This window comes from Equus przewalskii, chromosome 6 (assembly GCF_037783145.1).
Source record: "Equus przewalskii isolate Varuska chromosome 6, EquPr2, whole genome shotgun sequence".
In the NCBI taxonomy this organism is placed as follows: Eukaryota; Metazoa; Chordata; class Mammalia; order Perissodactyla; family Equidae; genus Equus; species Equus przewalskii.
This window is the reverse complement of record NC_091836.1, coordinates 29,127,786-29,145,224: the sequence shown is the minus strand read 5'-3', so window position 1 is coordinate 29,145,224 and position 17,439 is coordinate 29,127,786. Positions and strand designations below refer to the sequence as shown.

At 47.4% G+C, this 17,439-nt stretch overlaps 1 protein-coding gene across 5 annotated transcripts in view; it reads right to left on the bottom strand.

Moving 5' to 3' along the window:
* Positions 1–17,439, bottom strand: part of TECTA (tectorin alpha) — a 68,294-nt gene that overhangs the window by 42,396 nt on the left and 8,459 nt on the right. For all 5 annotated transcript variants that reach the window (XR_011541374.1, XR_011541373.1, XM_070625060.1 and 2 more), the window contains 5 exons: positions 13,629–13,766; positions 13,114–13,279; positions 8,991–9,403; positions 2,821–3,391; positions 192–784 (listed from right to left, as the gene is read on the bottom strand). Coding sequence is in view for 3 of the 5 variants with exons in the window: in XM_070625060.1 (XP_070481161.1) it covers positions 192–784; positions 2,821–3,391; positions 8,991–9,403; positions 13,114–13,279; positions 13,629–13,766 (1,881 nt within the window). In the remaining 2 variants the exon portion in view is untranslated. The remainder of the gene's footprint in view (positions 1–191; positions 785–2,820; positions 3,392–8,990; positions 9,404–13,113; positions 13,280–13,628; positions 13,767–17,439) is intronic.

Sequence of the window (17,439 nt, the reverse complement as noted above, 5' to 3'; positions counted from 1 at the left end):
TTCCAGCTTCCCTCCATTTCTCAACCTGACAGACTCTTCTTTGGTGCTGACAGACAGAAAACGCTCCCATTTCAGAGTCACTCTCTTCCTAGAATCTACTCACCGTCTGAGCAGAAAGCCAAACCTGAAGAATACGCCTCTTCTCCTCGTGTGACTCATCGGAAACCCCTCCCGGGCAGCAGGAGTCTTACCTTGACTTCCGAAGCCCAGATTCCTCCTATCTTGACCTCCTGGTCGGCCACCAGGATCCGAAGGCCTCGCAGCCAAGCGGGCCCAGCGTCGGGCTTCTTCTTGTTGATGTCGATTTCCAGATACTCCGGCCGCTCCGGGCAGGTCCTCAGGAGGGTGTAGGAGAACTCGGAGGGGAAGGCGTAGGCGGCGCCGTCGAAGGTGTGCAGCACCTGGTTCTGGCTGAGCAGGCACACCGTCTCGCGCTTGGGGAAGCAGCCCCGGTAGCCCTCCTCCACGGCGCACACCTCCCCGCCGCGGCACGTCTTGTTGAAGCAGTAGATGTCACCGCCCTCCTCGCACAGGCACTGCACCGTGCAGTTGGCCGTGGCCCAGAAGAACTCCCCCATGGTGTAGTAGTGGCCGTCGAAGTCGCAGCCGCATTTGTGCAGCGGGACGCACTGGCTGGTGCTGAGGACAAAGCCTTCGTTACACTCGCAGCCCTCGGTACAGGGCGTGGCGCAATTCCGAGAGGCCGTGAGATCCGAGCACGTGTCCGGGCAGCTGCTGGTGCACACGGAATAGTGGCTGAAGCTCGGGCACTGCACTGTGGACACTGCCGCGCAGGGGAGAAGAGAGCAGGACACAAGGTGAATGCCCCCGGTTCTATCCGGCCAGAATCCACCACGCACGGGGGCCTGGAGGACGGTGCTCCTTCTGGACCATCTAGCTCCTGGAGCCAGGGCCCAGCTGCCACTCGTTTGGGGAAGAGAAACTTGAGGTGGCATCTGCAGAAATGAACCCAACTGCTTTCCTAATAACTACTGAGCAGTGTGATTGAATTGTGAACCTGGATTCTCCTTTGATCCTCTTGACAGAAATTAAACCTCGCTGCTGTCCTAAGGAGACTAGTCTGATTATTCAATCTGGATTTATTTGGTGATCTGCAACCATCAAGATGTTTTCAGATCTTCAACTGATGGACATATAAATTGATCTGAGTTTAAAGAGCATGAGCTGTTCTTAGCAGGAAATAAACCGAACTTGCAGGAGAAACGAAAAATGTAGCTGCTAGAGGAGTAATTTGAAAATGTGAAATTTCAATCAGGAAAGTACTTAAAATACCTAAGAGGGACCAAAGAAGACTGTGAAAATGAAGTCTCTGGGATGTTAGTCATAAGAATGAAACTTGGTCATCTGAAAAGAATTTGTGTGCCTGGTCTTCCAGAAGACCGGATGGGCCCTAGATGCCTCGTGCAGCCCCTTCTCACCTTAGAAACCTTAGTTCTTTTTTTTAAGAACATCTGAGTTTACAGAAACGTTTGAGTCTGGTTGAATCCAACAGGCAGGGCTCAAGGGCCTGGTAAACTAGCTCTCTGAGTTCAATACAGTTCATCCCACTAACAGCTGAGAGAGGGAGAGAGGAAGAAGGAATGTGGAAGACAGGAAAGTAGTACCAGAGGAAAAAAAATAGGCGTTGTAAGCAAAAATTTAGTGAGGCAATTTGCATGCACTTGGGTTATACAAGGATCAAAGAGAAGCCATATTTAATCTCAACTTGAATCAGGATGTGGATGCTCCAGGCATAGCAGTGGCCAGTCAGGCACATAGCAAAAAAAGAAAGACGAGGAAAAAATACACTGTCTCTTAGTTGTTTGATCAGTTCTCTAAGAATTAAATCTGATACATGATGATTTTGTGAATCCAACCCATACTGATGGGAAAAACATCTCCCTCTGGCCTTGGAACTTTGAGAAACTTTTATATCTTCTCACCTCCATGGCACTCTCAAATGCAAGGATTATCATTTTTTGTTTCCTCAGATGGAAAAAACCAAGGACCAGGAAAGAAAGAAAATTCCAAGAAGCTGGGGTGTTGGATTTTTTTTTTTTTTTTTTTTTTTTGCTTGTTTTAAAAATTTACATAACTAGGAAAAGAAAGAGGTTTTAGAAGGAAAAAATAACAAGAGAACCAAATGGTACAAAATGCTTAATCCAAAAGTGTAATTCCAAAGAAGCTGGATTTCCCCACACTGTTGGGGCTTTTCCTAACCACCTGGCATTTCAGAAAAAGGGCTTCTTTCTAGAAGAAAATACTCTAGCGAGTATTCTAGACTCCCCATCTGCAGCCCCGTCTTCAACCAGCAGCAGTGGGTCAGGGGAAATGCTCCAGAGCAAGAGACACAAAACTAAAGGGACTGAAAATGGAGAAGAAAGAGCCAGGGAACAAACGCTGTCGGTCCCATGGGGGAGGGGAGTTATTTTCCACAAAGCTAGTTTTGTTTGGTTACTCAGGCCAGTGCCTCCATTTACTCAATGGCCACCTCCACCTCTGGAAAGCCCACCTCCCCCTTCCCTCTGGGATTACCCTCCTCTGCTATAGCGCCTTCCTCCGGCCGAGCATTTCCTGCCACGCATTGCGTGTTTCCAGATCATTTATGCTCATCAATGGTTTCTTGTTCTCTGGCTATGACATTGGGTGGGGAAAAAAGTAAAGATCCTTTCATAGTTCCTTCTTTCTGATTTGTGATATTTCACTCACCCTAACTCTCAGGCAATTTGCCCTAACGAGGAGATTTTTGAGGAGCCCAGACACCCTCTCCTGCCCCCCTGCACAAGAGTGGCCTTCCATTTGGATGAGATGCCAGCTTACCACACCCAGTCTGGATTCGCCAGTCTCCAATCGGAATGCCAAGGGCTTGGCACACAAGAGCATAGGCCTGGATGGCTTGACAGAGGAGTGTCCCGTTGTCCCTCACGCTGCACAGGTCATACACACAGCTATGCACAAAGGCCGTGGGGTCCACGACAGTGCCACACTCCCACAGGGGGCCGTCTGTCTTGTTGAGGAAGCCACAGTAGTCAGAGCCAAAATAGAGAGCTTCGGTGGCGGCATCACACTGGGTGCAGTTGTCCACGCAGCCCGAGTCGCACTTCCAGTCGGCGTGGTAGACCCGCCAGCTCTCTCCCAGATCCAGGACAGACATGGCTGGCCTGCCGTCCGGGCGGAGGAAATCATCCAGCGGGTTTTTATTGTAGTTCCCACAGAGCCCACAAGTGGAGTTGATATAGGAGCCTGGGATGGAAATGGAGGCGTAGTGCTGGCCGTCAAACGTCACTAAGAGCCCAAAATCTGTTTCCACAGCAGTAGACATGCCACTCTGGTAGATTTTCACTGCCCCCAAGTCTAAGGTGATGGGCAAAGAAGTCACTAGGTCATTAACCTGCCAACAACAGTAATAGTAAAAGGCAGGTGAGCAGGCGCCAGGGCAATGGGTCCAACTGAGCTCAGGAAAGGGAGGCAGAGCAATTCAGTGCTCCAGAGAGAATGGCCCCCAAATGTCCGGGCTCCAGGGACTTGCCTCCCATAAGGCAGAGGCCTGGGGGCACCCTCGAGAGCAGGCTAGCGAGGGTCAGTCGAGCACTGTGCATTTGAGCTCTGGCAGACATGCATCGCTAGCGCCACTCTAGACTCTGCTGAGGACCAGGTGGTTGTCCACCCTTCCTGGCTGGCTCTAGGGCTAGCTTCAAGTCTTTTTTTGAAACACTAGTTACTTTGCTTATCCTCTTCACTCCCATAAATCCATTCTCTAAGTCTCAGCTTAGGTCACATATTTTCCATGACCCTTCACTGCCTTTAGCCCTCCCTGACCCCTCCTCCCAGCTGAAATGGGTGCTGTAAGCCATTCCCCACAATTTAGCTTTGAGGCTTCCCTAGTATTATTCTCTGAGTGTTTCACCCTGTCACTCCCTGATACCAAGACTATGTCATGTAATCGTTCAACCCCAACAAATTTGAACGCCTACTGGGTACCAAGCACTATGTTAGGTGCTGAGAAGTAAAAAATAAAAAACTAATTGTCCCTGTCCATCATGAGCTCTCGGTCTACAGAGGTAGAGGGACACAAGTTGATGTTTATAATATATTGTTTTAAATGTGCATTAATGGGTGATGCAATGGCAAAACAGTAAATGAACACGTAATCCAGCCTGAAGGAGTCATATAAGGCTTTCTAGAGGCAATTAAATCTGACTTGGGTCTTAAAAGATAGATAGAAGTGGCCAAAGGAAGAGTGTGGGGCAGGGAATTCCAGGACAAGAGAAGAAAGGCAGGTGCTTAGGAACAGCTGCGTGAGTATGGGGACAGTCGAGGAGCTACTGGGCTTCAGAGGGAAGAGGCGCTGGAGGTGAAGCTGGAGACATGGGCAAGATCCATTCATTCAACAAACAGCAATTTAGCCCTTTCTGTGTGTCAAGCACTAGTCTAAGGGTTGGGATTAGCAATGAGCAAAATGGACAAAAATCCCTGCCTCATGGAACTTATATGTTCATTGAGAGACCAACAACAAACAAAATAAATAAGTAAAATATATACATATGTTAGAAAAGTGTTCTGCAGAAAAATAAAGCAGGGAATGTGGATCAAAAGTGCCAAGGAAGAGGGTTTCTAAATTTAAATAGGACGGTCAGGGAAGAAAGGGGACATTTGAGATGAGAAAGCAAGCCATGCGGTTATCTGGGGTGAGGGTGGCTAATGCAGAGGGGACAGCCAGGCCCTAAGACGGGAGTGTGCCCGGGTGCTCCCGGGGCCTCAGGGGCCAGTGTGACTGGAGCAGAGAGAGCAACGATTGGGCAGAGGTGGATGATGTCAGAGAGATAACAGCAGCTAGAACAGGGAGGGCCTTGTCAGCCGTTGTAAAGACTCTGGCTTCGACTCTGAGCAAGATGGACAGCCAAGAGGGCGTCTAGAGCCAAAGATTGACATGATCTGACTTCCGTCTTAAAAGAATTGTCTGGCTTCTTTGTTGGGAACAGACTTTGGAGGGCCTTTGAAGCCATCTTTTAAAACAAAACAAAATAACCACTGGGATTGCTCATCTGTAGGGAGAGCCCCAAAAGGTTTTACGCAATGGAATGACATAGTCAGACTTGCATTTGAGAAGGTCCATTCTGCCAGCATGTCAAGATGAGAAGCAGAGGAATCAGCCAGGCAACTGCAGCAAGAGTCCAGGGACGATGGAGGATGAGGCCTGAACTACATGCAGGCATGGAGAGGGAGGGACGAGATCAGGGAGCACATTCAGCAGGACCTGTGGTTTTTTGCAGTGGAAAATGCAGGAAGAATTGAGACTGTATCCCAAGTGTCTGGCTCACTTGAGTAGGTGGCTTGATAAGCCTCCGAGAGAGAGTTGATTTTCTTGTTTTTCACACTTGCCATGCCTAGCACCTATAGACATCACATCTGCGAGCTGGGATGGACAGTCCTCGGTGGGCTTCTGTGAGTGCACGTCTGCTTTCCAGGTTTCCCTGGACCCATACTGATTTCTGGCACACAAGAAGGACAAAGGTCTTACTGCCATCACTGCTGCTACTTTCTGAGTTGTTTAGGAAGTGAAACACTAGACTGTCCCAGTATCACTCCCAAGATGTACCATAGCAGATGCCATGTGCAATTCTCTGTCTCCAGGGATTAGTAAGACTTAGAGAGGGAAGGGGACAAGAAAAAGAGACTTGAGAAATAAGACATCCTTCAGAGAGCTACAAGTAGAAAGAAAAACCTAGGAGTTGATTGATGCATCCTCATCTCCTAGGTAGTGAGGTAGCCAACAATGGTGAGAAAAGCCATACTATAAGGAAGGTCAACTAGCAAGAGCACTGGATTATTATTATGTATTGTTCTACACTGCCATGTAGAAAGTGAAAGCTTCCTCAAGATTGGCATAATTGTAAATGCCAAATACATCCGTTGCTAAGTGCTCTCCTCTCCTCTCACTTAAGCTCCTGCTGACAAAGGGCTGTATTTGTGTCTCAAAGCAGAAGCTATGGGATGGAATGTCTCTGGGTATTGCAAATGTCCTTCTGGTTTCTCTGCATCAGATCTTGTCCCACTCAGACTGACTTTATCCCTAGGCTCACCGTAGGCACCGGTATTTCTCAGTTTATACCTTTTGTCTGGTGTACATTTTCATTGTACTTCCTTTCACTGTCACGCATGTCTCAGTTTAAACCACAAGTTATCAAGTCCTCATGTTTGTGCCCCACAGTGCTCAGAGTAGGAGCTCCCAAAGAACTCTTACTCCGATGCATAATTTCTTTTATTCCCTCAGTCCCAGTCCTCAACTCTGGACTAATGGTTGATGAATCTTACCTCTTTGCTTCCCTTTTCCCTGTATTCTAGCCATTTCCCTCTTTGCTAGTGTCTCTCCCAGGATGTGGGTAGGGGCAAGATTAGAAGAGAGAAGTGGAATTGTGGAAGCATAGGTCTTAGAATGAAGAGAGAGTGTGGTGGGAATGCACTATGGCGGCGAGTGTGTATTGAGTGCCAACAATGTGCCAGGCTTTGTGCTAGATATTGCAGACGTGGCTATTCCATTGCCTCCTCATGACAACCTGAGAAGGCCCTTATCATTGCCCCTTTTGCAGATGAGGAAATTGAGGTTCAGGGCTTGCATGACTTGAGGTGACAGGGCCCGACTCCCACGAGCTGGGCTCCAAAGCCTTGCCGTCACCACTGCTCCCTGCTGCTCTAGCCCAGTGCTGAGGATGGGTAGCCAAGTCCCAAATACAGCCCAGGAGCCCTGCCTCCTAGACCCCATGACCCCATTTTACGGACGGAGAAAAGGAAGCTCAAAGACGTCACTCAGCTGGCAGCGGTGACACAGGGATTGAGATCTGACCCCAGCGTCTGAGCTCTTCATCACCATAGGCTATTTGGCCTTGGTACTCTTTTCACTGGAACATCCTAAACTACTCAGGTTTATCTGGGAGAGAAATATGAAAACTGATAAGTATTAGCTAGAAAGAGATGTTATTATATGTGGATTTTAGCTGGCTGTCTTTCGTCCCCATTAGCACATACAATCCTAATTTGTTTATTTTGTTACTTGAGAAGAATTCAGAGGGGGAAAACCCATATACAGAACCCAATTCCTAACCCAGCATATGGAGAAAGGCGATCTGTCCTTTGCAAGACAGAGAGCTCAGTGGCCATTGCCAGCCTGGCCCAGTGTGTCGGAGGAAGTCAGCTGCCTGGCAGGCGTATCCGGCTCCTTTTGCTTCCCACCCCTCTCCCTGCCTGTCCCCATTTCACCTTGGGTGGAGGCTGTACCGTCCATCGAGCCAGCCTCCGCAGCAGAGCAGGTGTATTCAGAGACACTCGGAAGCCATTTGGCAAAAGGAAAAGGAAGCCTTTGTCAGCTTGCAGTCGGAGTCACATAACCTTTTTTTTTTCTGAAACATTTACATTCACATCCACATCTCCCTGTCGCTACGGAAAATTGAAGAACCCGTGCCCTATGCTTGGACGATGGAGAAGAGCCACGCAGATTAGCGGAGCTGCTGGGCCTGAAAGAAATGACGGTGCCCCTTTCCTTCTAAAAAAATGTCTGACTGTGTGTGAAAAAGAATTTTAATCAAAATGGAAAGTGAGAATAAAGCATGAAGCTTTCTTTTCAACTACAGATATTATACACATCATCCCCACAATACAGGAAGGAGGGGAAAGCTAGTGAACATTTTTCTAGCTTGAAATGTTAGCATCTTTCTACAAGGACAGGTACAGTGCTCAACAGCACAATGTAAATTTCAAAGGGACACACTCATGTGGGTACAATTCTGTACCCAAACCCTTACCTTTGATTTGATAGACAGAGCTGTCCCTAGGGAGACTAACCGAATAACGAGCAAATTGGCATTTCAACCACAGTGCCAGCTCACTTTTCTAATTATGACACTGATAAGCTGCACAGACTAGGAAGGGCAGAGCCAGAAAAAGCGGAACTAGTTCCTCGGTCCTGCCTTTGGTTGGACATGCTGCATCAATTAAAACTACATCACATATTTAAAAAAAGAAAGAAATCCCTACATTGGCATCAGTTCTGGTGTGTAATCCCTGTGAAGACCTCCATGCGTGGGGATTAAGGACTGCACGGGGTTGTAGCAATCAGGCCCTGTGGTCTCGGTTATTATTGCTTGACTAAATACAGGGTTGCAACAAGGTCTTCATTAACATGAAAATTGGGGCCTCCACAAATTGAATAATTGCTAGTGGCTTTTTGCTCTCCCTCTCTTGTCAATGACCTTGTTGGAAATCCAGGTAGACGGTGACAGGAAGTGTGCACGTGCTAAACAGGCCAGTGGAGACCCAGGTTCTTCTCTCTTATTCCAGGCAGGAGTGGGGATTCTCATAAAAGGGTGTTTGGGGCAGAGTTTGCACGAGACCCTCCCACCCAGGCTTCACTAAAGAAGTCCCCAAGCCGGCTCTGGGTGCCTGCACAGGCAGTGCCTCTGGAGACGCCAGTCCATCTGGAGATTTCTCTGAGACTGAAGCAGCCGCTCTTGGGCAAATGGGATGGGGAGTGAGGATTGTTAATCAAAGGCTGTACTAAATTATGGGTTTGTACTGTGTTTACACCATCTCCAGGGCACGGCCATGTGGCTGCCACTGTTGCAAGCCAGGTCCATGAGAAACTGAACTCACCTCTCTTCCCAGTTAATTCTGAGCTTGGATGTGTGTATATGTGTGTGTGTGTGTGTGTGTGTGTGTGTACGCATGCCAGTGTTTATGAGGGAACTAGGTATGTAAATGCACTTTAAGATGAACAGCAGATAGACATGCCGAAAAGAGAGCTCAGGTTAGTTCTTGTACTAAAAAAAAATTTAGCCTAGTAAAGAACTTTACAAGATATTTGCAAGACAGCAAGAGTCATGCCTCTCTTTGGTACAAACAGGAAACAGTAGAACCAGTAGATCTGGGAAAATCTTCCCCAGGCTGAAGAATCTCCAGCTTCTCCATCTCCCCGTGAAGGATGGAGAGCAGCTCACCTTGACTTTTCCATAGCTTCCTTTGGGGATGAGAATCTTGTAGCCATTCACCTCCACAGAGAGCTCCTTCACCCAGGAGACAGCTGAGCCCCCCCGGTGCTCATTCTTGGCCTCCACACTGAAGAAGGGGAGGCTGGAAGTCTGCAAACACTGTCGGGCCAACAGGTAGGCACAGGAGCCTTGGAAGTGGAAGAGGAAGCCATCGAAGGTGTGGTAGTGGGGCTCCCCAAACACCACGCACGTGCTGGTCTCCACGGGGCTGCAGGAGAAGAATTTGCCTTTGGGTTCGCACACCTCGTAGGGGCTACAAGAGGCCTCCTGGCAGTAGATCTCGTTGTTGAAATCCAGACAGCGGCACTTGATGGTGCAGTTCAGGTCATCCCAAAACACCTCCCCTCGCCGAAGAAACTGTCCTGGGGAATAATGACATTAGAGCCAACATTTATTGAGCATTTACCCTCTGTGCCAGGCATTGGGCTAAACACTTTACTTGCATTGTACCATTTAATCCACACAAGAACCCTACTAGGCAGGCATTGTCGCTTTCATTTGACAAGTGAGGAAACTGAGGCTTAAGAACAGTTGAGTAATTCCTCCAAGATCGCTCAGCAACTCATTGGTGAAGCCAAGATTCCAAGCCGAGTCTGTCTGAATCCAGTCTAAGCTCTTGGCATTGTCATCTCCATGGCTGGTGAGCACACTCTTATTCAAGGAAAGACACACTGTCTTAATCCATGGGAAAGGCTATGACACACAGGAGCCATATCCTTCATTTCAGGAATAAGAGGGAGGGTCTTCAAAAGAAGGAATGCTGGCCCAGGTAACGCATAACACTGTTTGTTCATTTGCGAATTTGTTCATTTGCTCACTCATCCACCCATTCAACAACAATTAGCTGGGGGTCCAGAATGTGCCAGAAAAGCTCAATAGCACGAATCAGGAGTCAGATGCATAATTTTAAACCCCAGGCTCCCTGGGAGAATTCTGGAAAGGGCTGACCACTGGCTTGGCGCCTTCAAAGGCTTCTTAACCCTGCAGATGCTGCTTAGGCAAAACTTACACCTATACAAGTTGTCTTCTCTCTCGCTCTAGGCCCTGTCCAAGGCCAGAACTTCTCTCTCTTTCTCCACTGCACAGAACTTCTTGACAGAATCTAGGTCAGGAGGAGAAGGAGGATGGGGAGGGGAATGGTTTTAAGGGATATGCTAGTTTTTAAAATATTTACTACCATTTATTTGGTAGACAATCAGTCCTTGAAACCATTTTCCTAGCGAACTGATCTCTCCCACCAAAAACTTTGAAATTTGCCAGTTGTCAATATCAACCTTCAAATTGAAATAGGAGCATCTCGGGGCTGGGGGCTGTGATCTAGTCCTGGATTGGGGGCGCGAATCAAGAGAGGTGGGCAATAGCCACAACTCTGCAACCAACATCTAAGACTACTGACTTAACTTCCATCTGGCTCAGTTTTCTAATCTGTGACATGTGGACAATGCTATTTTCTTCTCTGTGCCTCACCGGGAGCAGTGATGCTATAAAAGTTTGGCACGTGTTGACAGAGGTAGAAGCATTTGTAAATTGAGAATGTCTGAAAAGGAAAGTATCAAAGACACGACATTAAAAAAAGTAATAAAAATGCCATATACCAGGAGAAACTATAGTTTGAAACTGTAGTTTGAAAAAATTGCTCAAGTGTTTATAAAACTCAATACCTAGGGAAGAGCGCAAGGTTACAAGTTTAACACAAGCAGAATGCATGGGGGCCTCAGGAACGGTCGTTTCCATATCTGTCCAGCAGATACAATTATGTTTCAACAGGCAATTATGCTTCATACCTGTTGAGAATAAGGCCCCAAAATTGGATAACAGATTAATTCATATTCCCAGCAGGTCATACTCACTGGCCCTGGAAACAGGCCCCTCAAACCTCAATACTCTTTGGCTCTAGTCCAGGCTGCATATACTGTAACAGCCTCCACTCAGAACAATTTCCAGTCTCTGCTTTTTTCAGGCTTGCAATAAATGAGAGGAAAATGCCTTTGAATAGAGGCGGTTTGGACCAAAAGGTAGACTCTCTGAGATAATTTTGTTTGCGAGATGATGATATAATAAACCGGCGCTATGCACACTTCCCCTGCCATCACCCCGGCCAGATCCCCATCTCATTAGATTGATGTATGTCCAGTGGCACATAAAAACGCACAGCAGTCTGTAGAAGGATATTGAATTTGTCCTGTATGTGAAACCCAAACCCATAACTCAGGAGGAAAAGAATGAAGTCAAAGTGGGGACTTTGTACGCGGCTGGCATCTGACCAGCTCCACAGCTCGGCGCGCCAATACTTTCCATTATCACAGCGTTTCATTCCCAGGACTCAGGCGCGAGGCTGTCACTGGGTGCTTAGGTTGCATGGCCACAGCCAGTCAGCTCTGTGATGCTTGGACAAAGCGGGAGAGGCTTTGGGTAGGTCCCTAGTCCACGTCATAAAGGGAGAGAGATAATGGAGTAGTGGTTTGGTATCTGTCAGAGATACTAGGCAAAGTGGTACTTACACTCTGTGAGGGAAGAGGGCACCCTTCTGAAATCCTGCTGAGCTGTGGACTAGATTCTTTCCTTTCCAGTTTAACACTAGCTTAGCTCCAAAACATTTATTTGCTATTCTGAACACTTTATTTTATTCTGAGGACTTTCTAGATTCCACAGAGGCAAGGACGTCCAGGCAGGCCATCTACACAAACGACCTTTCCTTAGAGTAAAGCAGAGGTTTGCTAAGCCTAACCACAGAGCAGGGGATGGGGACAGAGAGCATGGGCATTACAGACTAGGTGAGTATGGCTTTTCTGTATGTTACACGAATTGAAGCTGAGCCAAAAGAGAAACCTGAGGCCCCCCAGAGCTGCTGAGACACGCAGGTCACCAGGCCATGCTTTCTATCTAAGGAGGGCAAGAAACCTTCATCAGGAAGGCCTGAAATCTTCACCTCAACCCAAACCTTTCTTAGACATCTGGAGACATCTTCTCCAGGGTCATCCTTTGTACTTCCACAACACCCCGCACTCATGTCTGTCATGTTCTGTCTTCCACTGTGTCATCACTGTTTCCATGGCGGTCTTCTCTACCATAGCAGCATCATGGGAGGCGGGAGCTCCTTCATCTCCAGCACCTAGCAGAGTGGCTTGCACCTCGTTGGGGCTCTCAAAATGTTCTTTGGAAAGATGCAATGACTGGATGGCTGAACGGATGAAAGGGGAGATGGGTAGTTGGGTGGGGGGTGCATGGATGGTTAGATGGATGACTTACTAATTCTAGCTGCTACAGCCTCCAGTCCTGGAAGCAGAAATATTAACCGAAATCCTGTTTTCTGAAAACTTTTAGACACATAAGAAGCAGGAATCTATAAACCAGGATGTTCCTGTGAGAGTCCTGGACTGTTTTGCACAACAAGTGGTTTTGATCGTTCAGAGAGGGCTCCAAACTTTGGATGCCAATGTAAAGGAAACCCACAGAGGTTCCACTCCAGCTTGTTCACACAGACCTAAAGCCCACTTTGGTTCTCCCCAAATCCCCGCAAGTTTGGGGGCTGCTGGGAGGATTTTAGGAGAAGCTCCCCTAAAGACTATGACACTTTCTTTTCCTTTCCTTCTGGTCATACTAGAAAGTACTGATTTCCTCTCATAGAGATTTGGCATTGCTCCACGTTCGCCCACTCCTGTGGATCCACAAAGTGCAGATGGCAGAGCAGGAGTAAAGATGAGAAGAAAAATGGAAAGAGGGGAAATGGAAACAACAACAACAAAAATAATGTTAAACAGGAGGGCGCCCTTCTGTCCCTCTGGCCGCGAAATCACTCAAGATCCTCATCCACTTTGGAGTTGCTCCGAACACGGAGTGTGTTCACACTCCAGGCGAGGACCCCGGAAGCCGCAGTGTAGCAGATGCCGGGTTTCAGCTCCCAGTGTGATGAATGCGCACGCTCAAATTACCTTGATCTCTGTTACCCAGCTGAGCGATGTCAAGAGAGTAAGGCATGAGGAGCGAGTCCGCCCCCGTGGCTTAAAAGCCTGCCTGCCAATCTAAGCTAAACAAACCCAGCTTTGCCACAGAGAATAGGGAAAGCCTTTACCTCTGGAGGTGCAGCCATTGGCTGGATCAATTTCCTTCCCGTCAACTTTAAATGCCCAGCGGCCTGGAACATTGACGTTTGTGGTCTCTTGGATATTCACAATATCAGGGGTTCTTGACCCCGGGAGGCTGAAGAAATTGGTGAGGTTTCCACCATTAAATCCTGCCTAGAGCACAAAGGACAACAGAACTTTTGAGCACACACACCACCCCCATTGGTTACCTTGCCCAAATACCTTATTTTCAGAATCCAGCACACCTGGAATCAAGAGACCCCCTTTTCCTGGAGTCCCTGGGGCCACCATTCCAGGTAAGAAAGGCCTGCCTAGTTCATGCCACACCTGGATCAAGGTATCAAAGATGGGGTAAGACTGGCCTCTCAGTCCACCTGCAAGATCAGACACACTTCTCTAATTAAAAGCTGTTGGCGGGATTTCCTCTAGGATGCTGAGCAGCATAAGGAGAGAATGCAGTGCTTCAGAAACACGCAGGAGGATGAGGTGGAGAACAACCTACCTGTGCCATCACTCCCCCAAGACCTGTCAGGGGATCGCCACCGCTTGCCGTCCCTGTGGTCCAGTTGATTTCATAATAATTGAAGAGTGTGAACGTATAGGAGCCATCAGACACCAGGACGGCCTGGAAGGTGTTCACCTACAGGACGGGAATGGGTGGTCTCAGGACTTACCCGGCCCAGGAGCTCCTCTCCCGCACAGCAGCTCCCTTTCCCTTGCACTCTCCCTGCCCCCGAGCAGCTCAGAGCTGCTCTGTTGCCAGCCCTCACGCTCTGCCTCCTCTCTGAATATGTTCTCACCTCCAGTGGGAAAAGCACGACATGTGGGGCTGAGCATCTAAAAGAGAAATTGCCTGAGGGTAACCTGTGGAGGCTGACTCAGCGCCCCTCTCACATCTCTGATCCAAACCAGACAGAAAATTCAGAGACCCAGCTCAACTTGTGATAATATGCAAGTACCTATAGATGGCAGCATGAGAATAAACTATAGGAAATACATAGTCAAGCCAGGGAAAGAGCTGCATGCACCTGTTCCCAGAGCAGGTTGGATGGGGTGTGGGAAGGGGGTGGAGAAGAGCAAGCAAATGCTAGTCAGTGTGACTAAAGCGGTGCTGTGGACTCAGCTCTTGTGATTCTTGGAAAACACCGCTAATCTCGGTGAGATGTCTCCCAGTTTTAAAAGGGAAGTTGGAAGTGATTTTTAAAAAGCACTTTGTGGGGAGAAATTGCTTCTCTAATTGAACATTTAGGCATCACTTTATTTCTGCAAAATTCTCAACACTCATCTGTACCTCAGACCAACACTAAGATGGGCAATTTTTTTGCCCATTCCCATCTTGTAGCTTAAAAAACTGAGGGCTAGAGCCCAGCCCCATGACCAAGTGGTTAAAGTTCTGCGTGCTCCACTTTGGTGGCCCAGGTTTGTGGGTTTGGATCCTGGGCAAGGACCTACTCCACTCACCAGCCATGCTGTGGAGGTATCCCACATACAAAAAAATAGAGGAAGATTGTCACAGATGTTAGCCCAGGGCTAATCTTCCTCAAGCAAAAAAAGAGGAGGACTGGCAGCAGATGTTAGCTCAGGGCGAATCTTCCTCAGCAAAATAAATAAATGAATAGATAAAGATGACACACTACTATTAAAAAAAACAACTGAGGGCTAAGGCAAATGGATTGCTGGAAATTTTGCAATGACCCAGCAACAGAGAATGGGATTCGAGCCAGAGTACCCAGGCTACCTTCTAGTGCACTGTCATTACACACCATCTTAATTTTAAACTTTTTGGGTTAGAGATGTTACATAAATTCAAACAAGCCTTGCAAACATTTTCCAGAAACAAGCTGTAGCAAACTCGGTCTTTTACTATTTCCCTTTGCTAATGCCTGCCCCTTGACACATGTTTTCAGGAAATTCAAATAAAAATAGAGTTAAAAGGAGAGGCTGCTTTGACCTTTTCCATTCATACCTCGCACTTTTCCCAGCTGCCTGATACCATCCTGGTTAACATTCTGCCAGACTCAGAGGAAGGCCCACATCCTTATCCTGTGTAATCAAACTGGGGGAGAGGATCTTGGAAGCCCCAAATCTCCCATCCTAGATGGTCCCAGGGAGGGAGATGAGGTGCAAGTAAAGAAAAGCCCTTTTTGTAAACGAGAACTTTCTCCCCAAGCCCTGTGCTTGCCGCAGCTGATGGGGTTTACGATAGAGTCACCCAGGTATATGCCTCCATTCTTTGGCCCCGCTCAACAAAAAGTGGGACACAGAGGTGAGTGAGCCGTCAGCCCAAGATTGCTATAAGGTCACTGCGGGGTCGGGTTCAAGAGACAGGCATAAAGTCAAGGTCGTACAAGGCCTAAATTAGACTCTCCTTCAGACCAGGATTCTCCTTTAGGAAGTGAATTCCTGCTCCTGAGATGATGTTGGAAATATCTTTGGTCCAAATAGTTCTTGAGAGCAACCCATTTGTGATCCCAGGAGTCACCTCGAAACCAGCTGAACATCCTAACGACGCTCAGAGTCTGGTTCACCCTCATGCGCGTTCTTGCTCTCACGCGCCCAGACACACACACATCTCCTCAACATCAGTTTTAAGACTCCTCTGGATCTGTGTTTGTAAAACCATGTTTTCAACTCTTGAAAGACCCTCTTATCCTTCAGAGGACTTCCAAGGATACCTGGGGGAGGCAGCCGAGGAAAGAGCTCAGGATTCCGGGTTAGAAGACTTTAGTTTGAACCCAGCTCTGACTCCTCTGAGGTTCAAATCTTTTTTCTTGCCCCTCGGGCAAGTTACTTGACCCCTCTGGGCCTGTTCCCCCTCTTTAAAGCGGAGAGAGACCTTATAGTGGAACATTCTTGTGAGAGCTTAATGATATGCAAAAATAGCCGATCACAGCACGGGGCTCATAGAAAGCCCTCAATAAACACTATTTTTCCTTTCTTAAACTGAACATGTCCTCTTCCCCTTCCTTTTCTATTGATTTCCATGCGACCTTCTGCCTCTAAAGGACCTCTCACCCCCAGTGTTTAGTTGGCCTGATAAGATGTGTTCCTATAGAGAAGAGGAAACCTGGGACGATGAGAGATGGGAGCAGGGGCCAATTTCAAAGACGGGGATGGGTGGACAGCTCTGCAGCTCGGGAGGAGTGTATCATCCTTCTCTCCATGGAGCCTGAACACCTCCATGTTACCTCATTCATCCTCATCAAAAGAGTTCTCACCATATCCAGACATTTACTCCAAAGTACAAACCAGAAAGTATCTAAATTATCTTGCCATTTTTATAGCCAGTGGAAGTTTTTTTGAAAAAATGGTGGTCAGCATTTGATGGGCATTTCTTCTCTTTTTTTTCCCCCACTGACACTAAAATTTATCGATCGCTGGCATCCTGCATTCGAACGCTGTGAGGTATGAGGCTTAAAGGACATAAAACATCACCGGAGGAGTCGTTAGCGATCCATAACATGACAGAGGGAAATGTACGCTTCTTTAGAGGTTATTTCTAGTCAACGCATCTGCTGTTTAAACTTGTATCTTTCTGTTCTCCAGAACCTCTTAGCGATAAAGTGTATCTTGCTGCTCTGGTCAGAACGTGCTAAAACAGCGTGCTTCTGGCGTAGCAGCTAGGAATTGCAAGCTCAGCACTTCTGCACCTCTGTGTCTAACTCAGTAGTTTCTGTTCTACCCCTAAACAACTGGCTCATTGCCAAGGAAATGGGAAAACAGATGGAATTGGAAATAATCCTAAAAAAGCAGAGGGCAGATTTTTGAGTGTCTTTGCTTACTGGAAATTATACAGTTGAAGACACGTCTGCAACTTCAAAAATCTGCACCACCAAAGTCACCCAAACAAGCTGCAGGCTTTCCTGAAAACTGTGTTCTGTCCCTTTATGTAGAAAGTTGATTATCGCTACAATAATGCCGGTGATAATCTTTCTTATTTGACTTTTATTTGACTGCTCATTTGGGATTTCAGAGCAGATGTTGAAACTTTAGTCATGAAACGCTTTAGCTGCCCACTCCAATTAGCATCAAGTATGAATAATTCCAGCCCCAGTCACAATAAAAAAAAGATCATAATATAATAAAATGAGTCAGGTCATTTGTGCCCAAATCCAGCACTCTATTTTCCTGTTCCTATCAGGTTTTGTGAAAAAAGGAGGGGAAAAAGGAAATTAGCTGATGGAGAGAGGCATTTGTGCCTCTGGCAAGAAAAGGGATCTTTGAATTCCTAGGTGGGTCCCTTATGATGTGGCCTGGATGAGGTCTCAGTGCCTCAATCACGCTCCTGCAAATTAGGAATGCTACCGACTGCA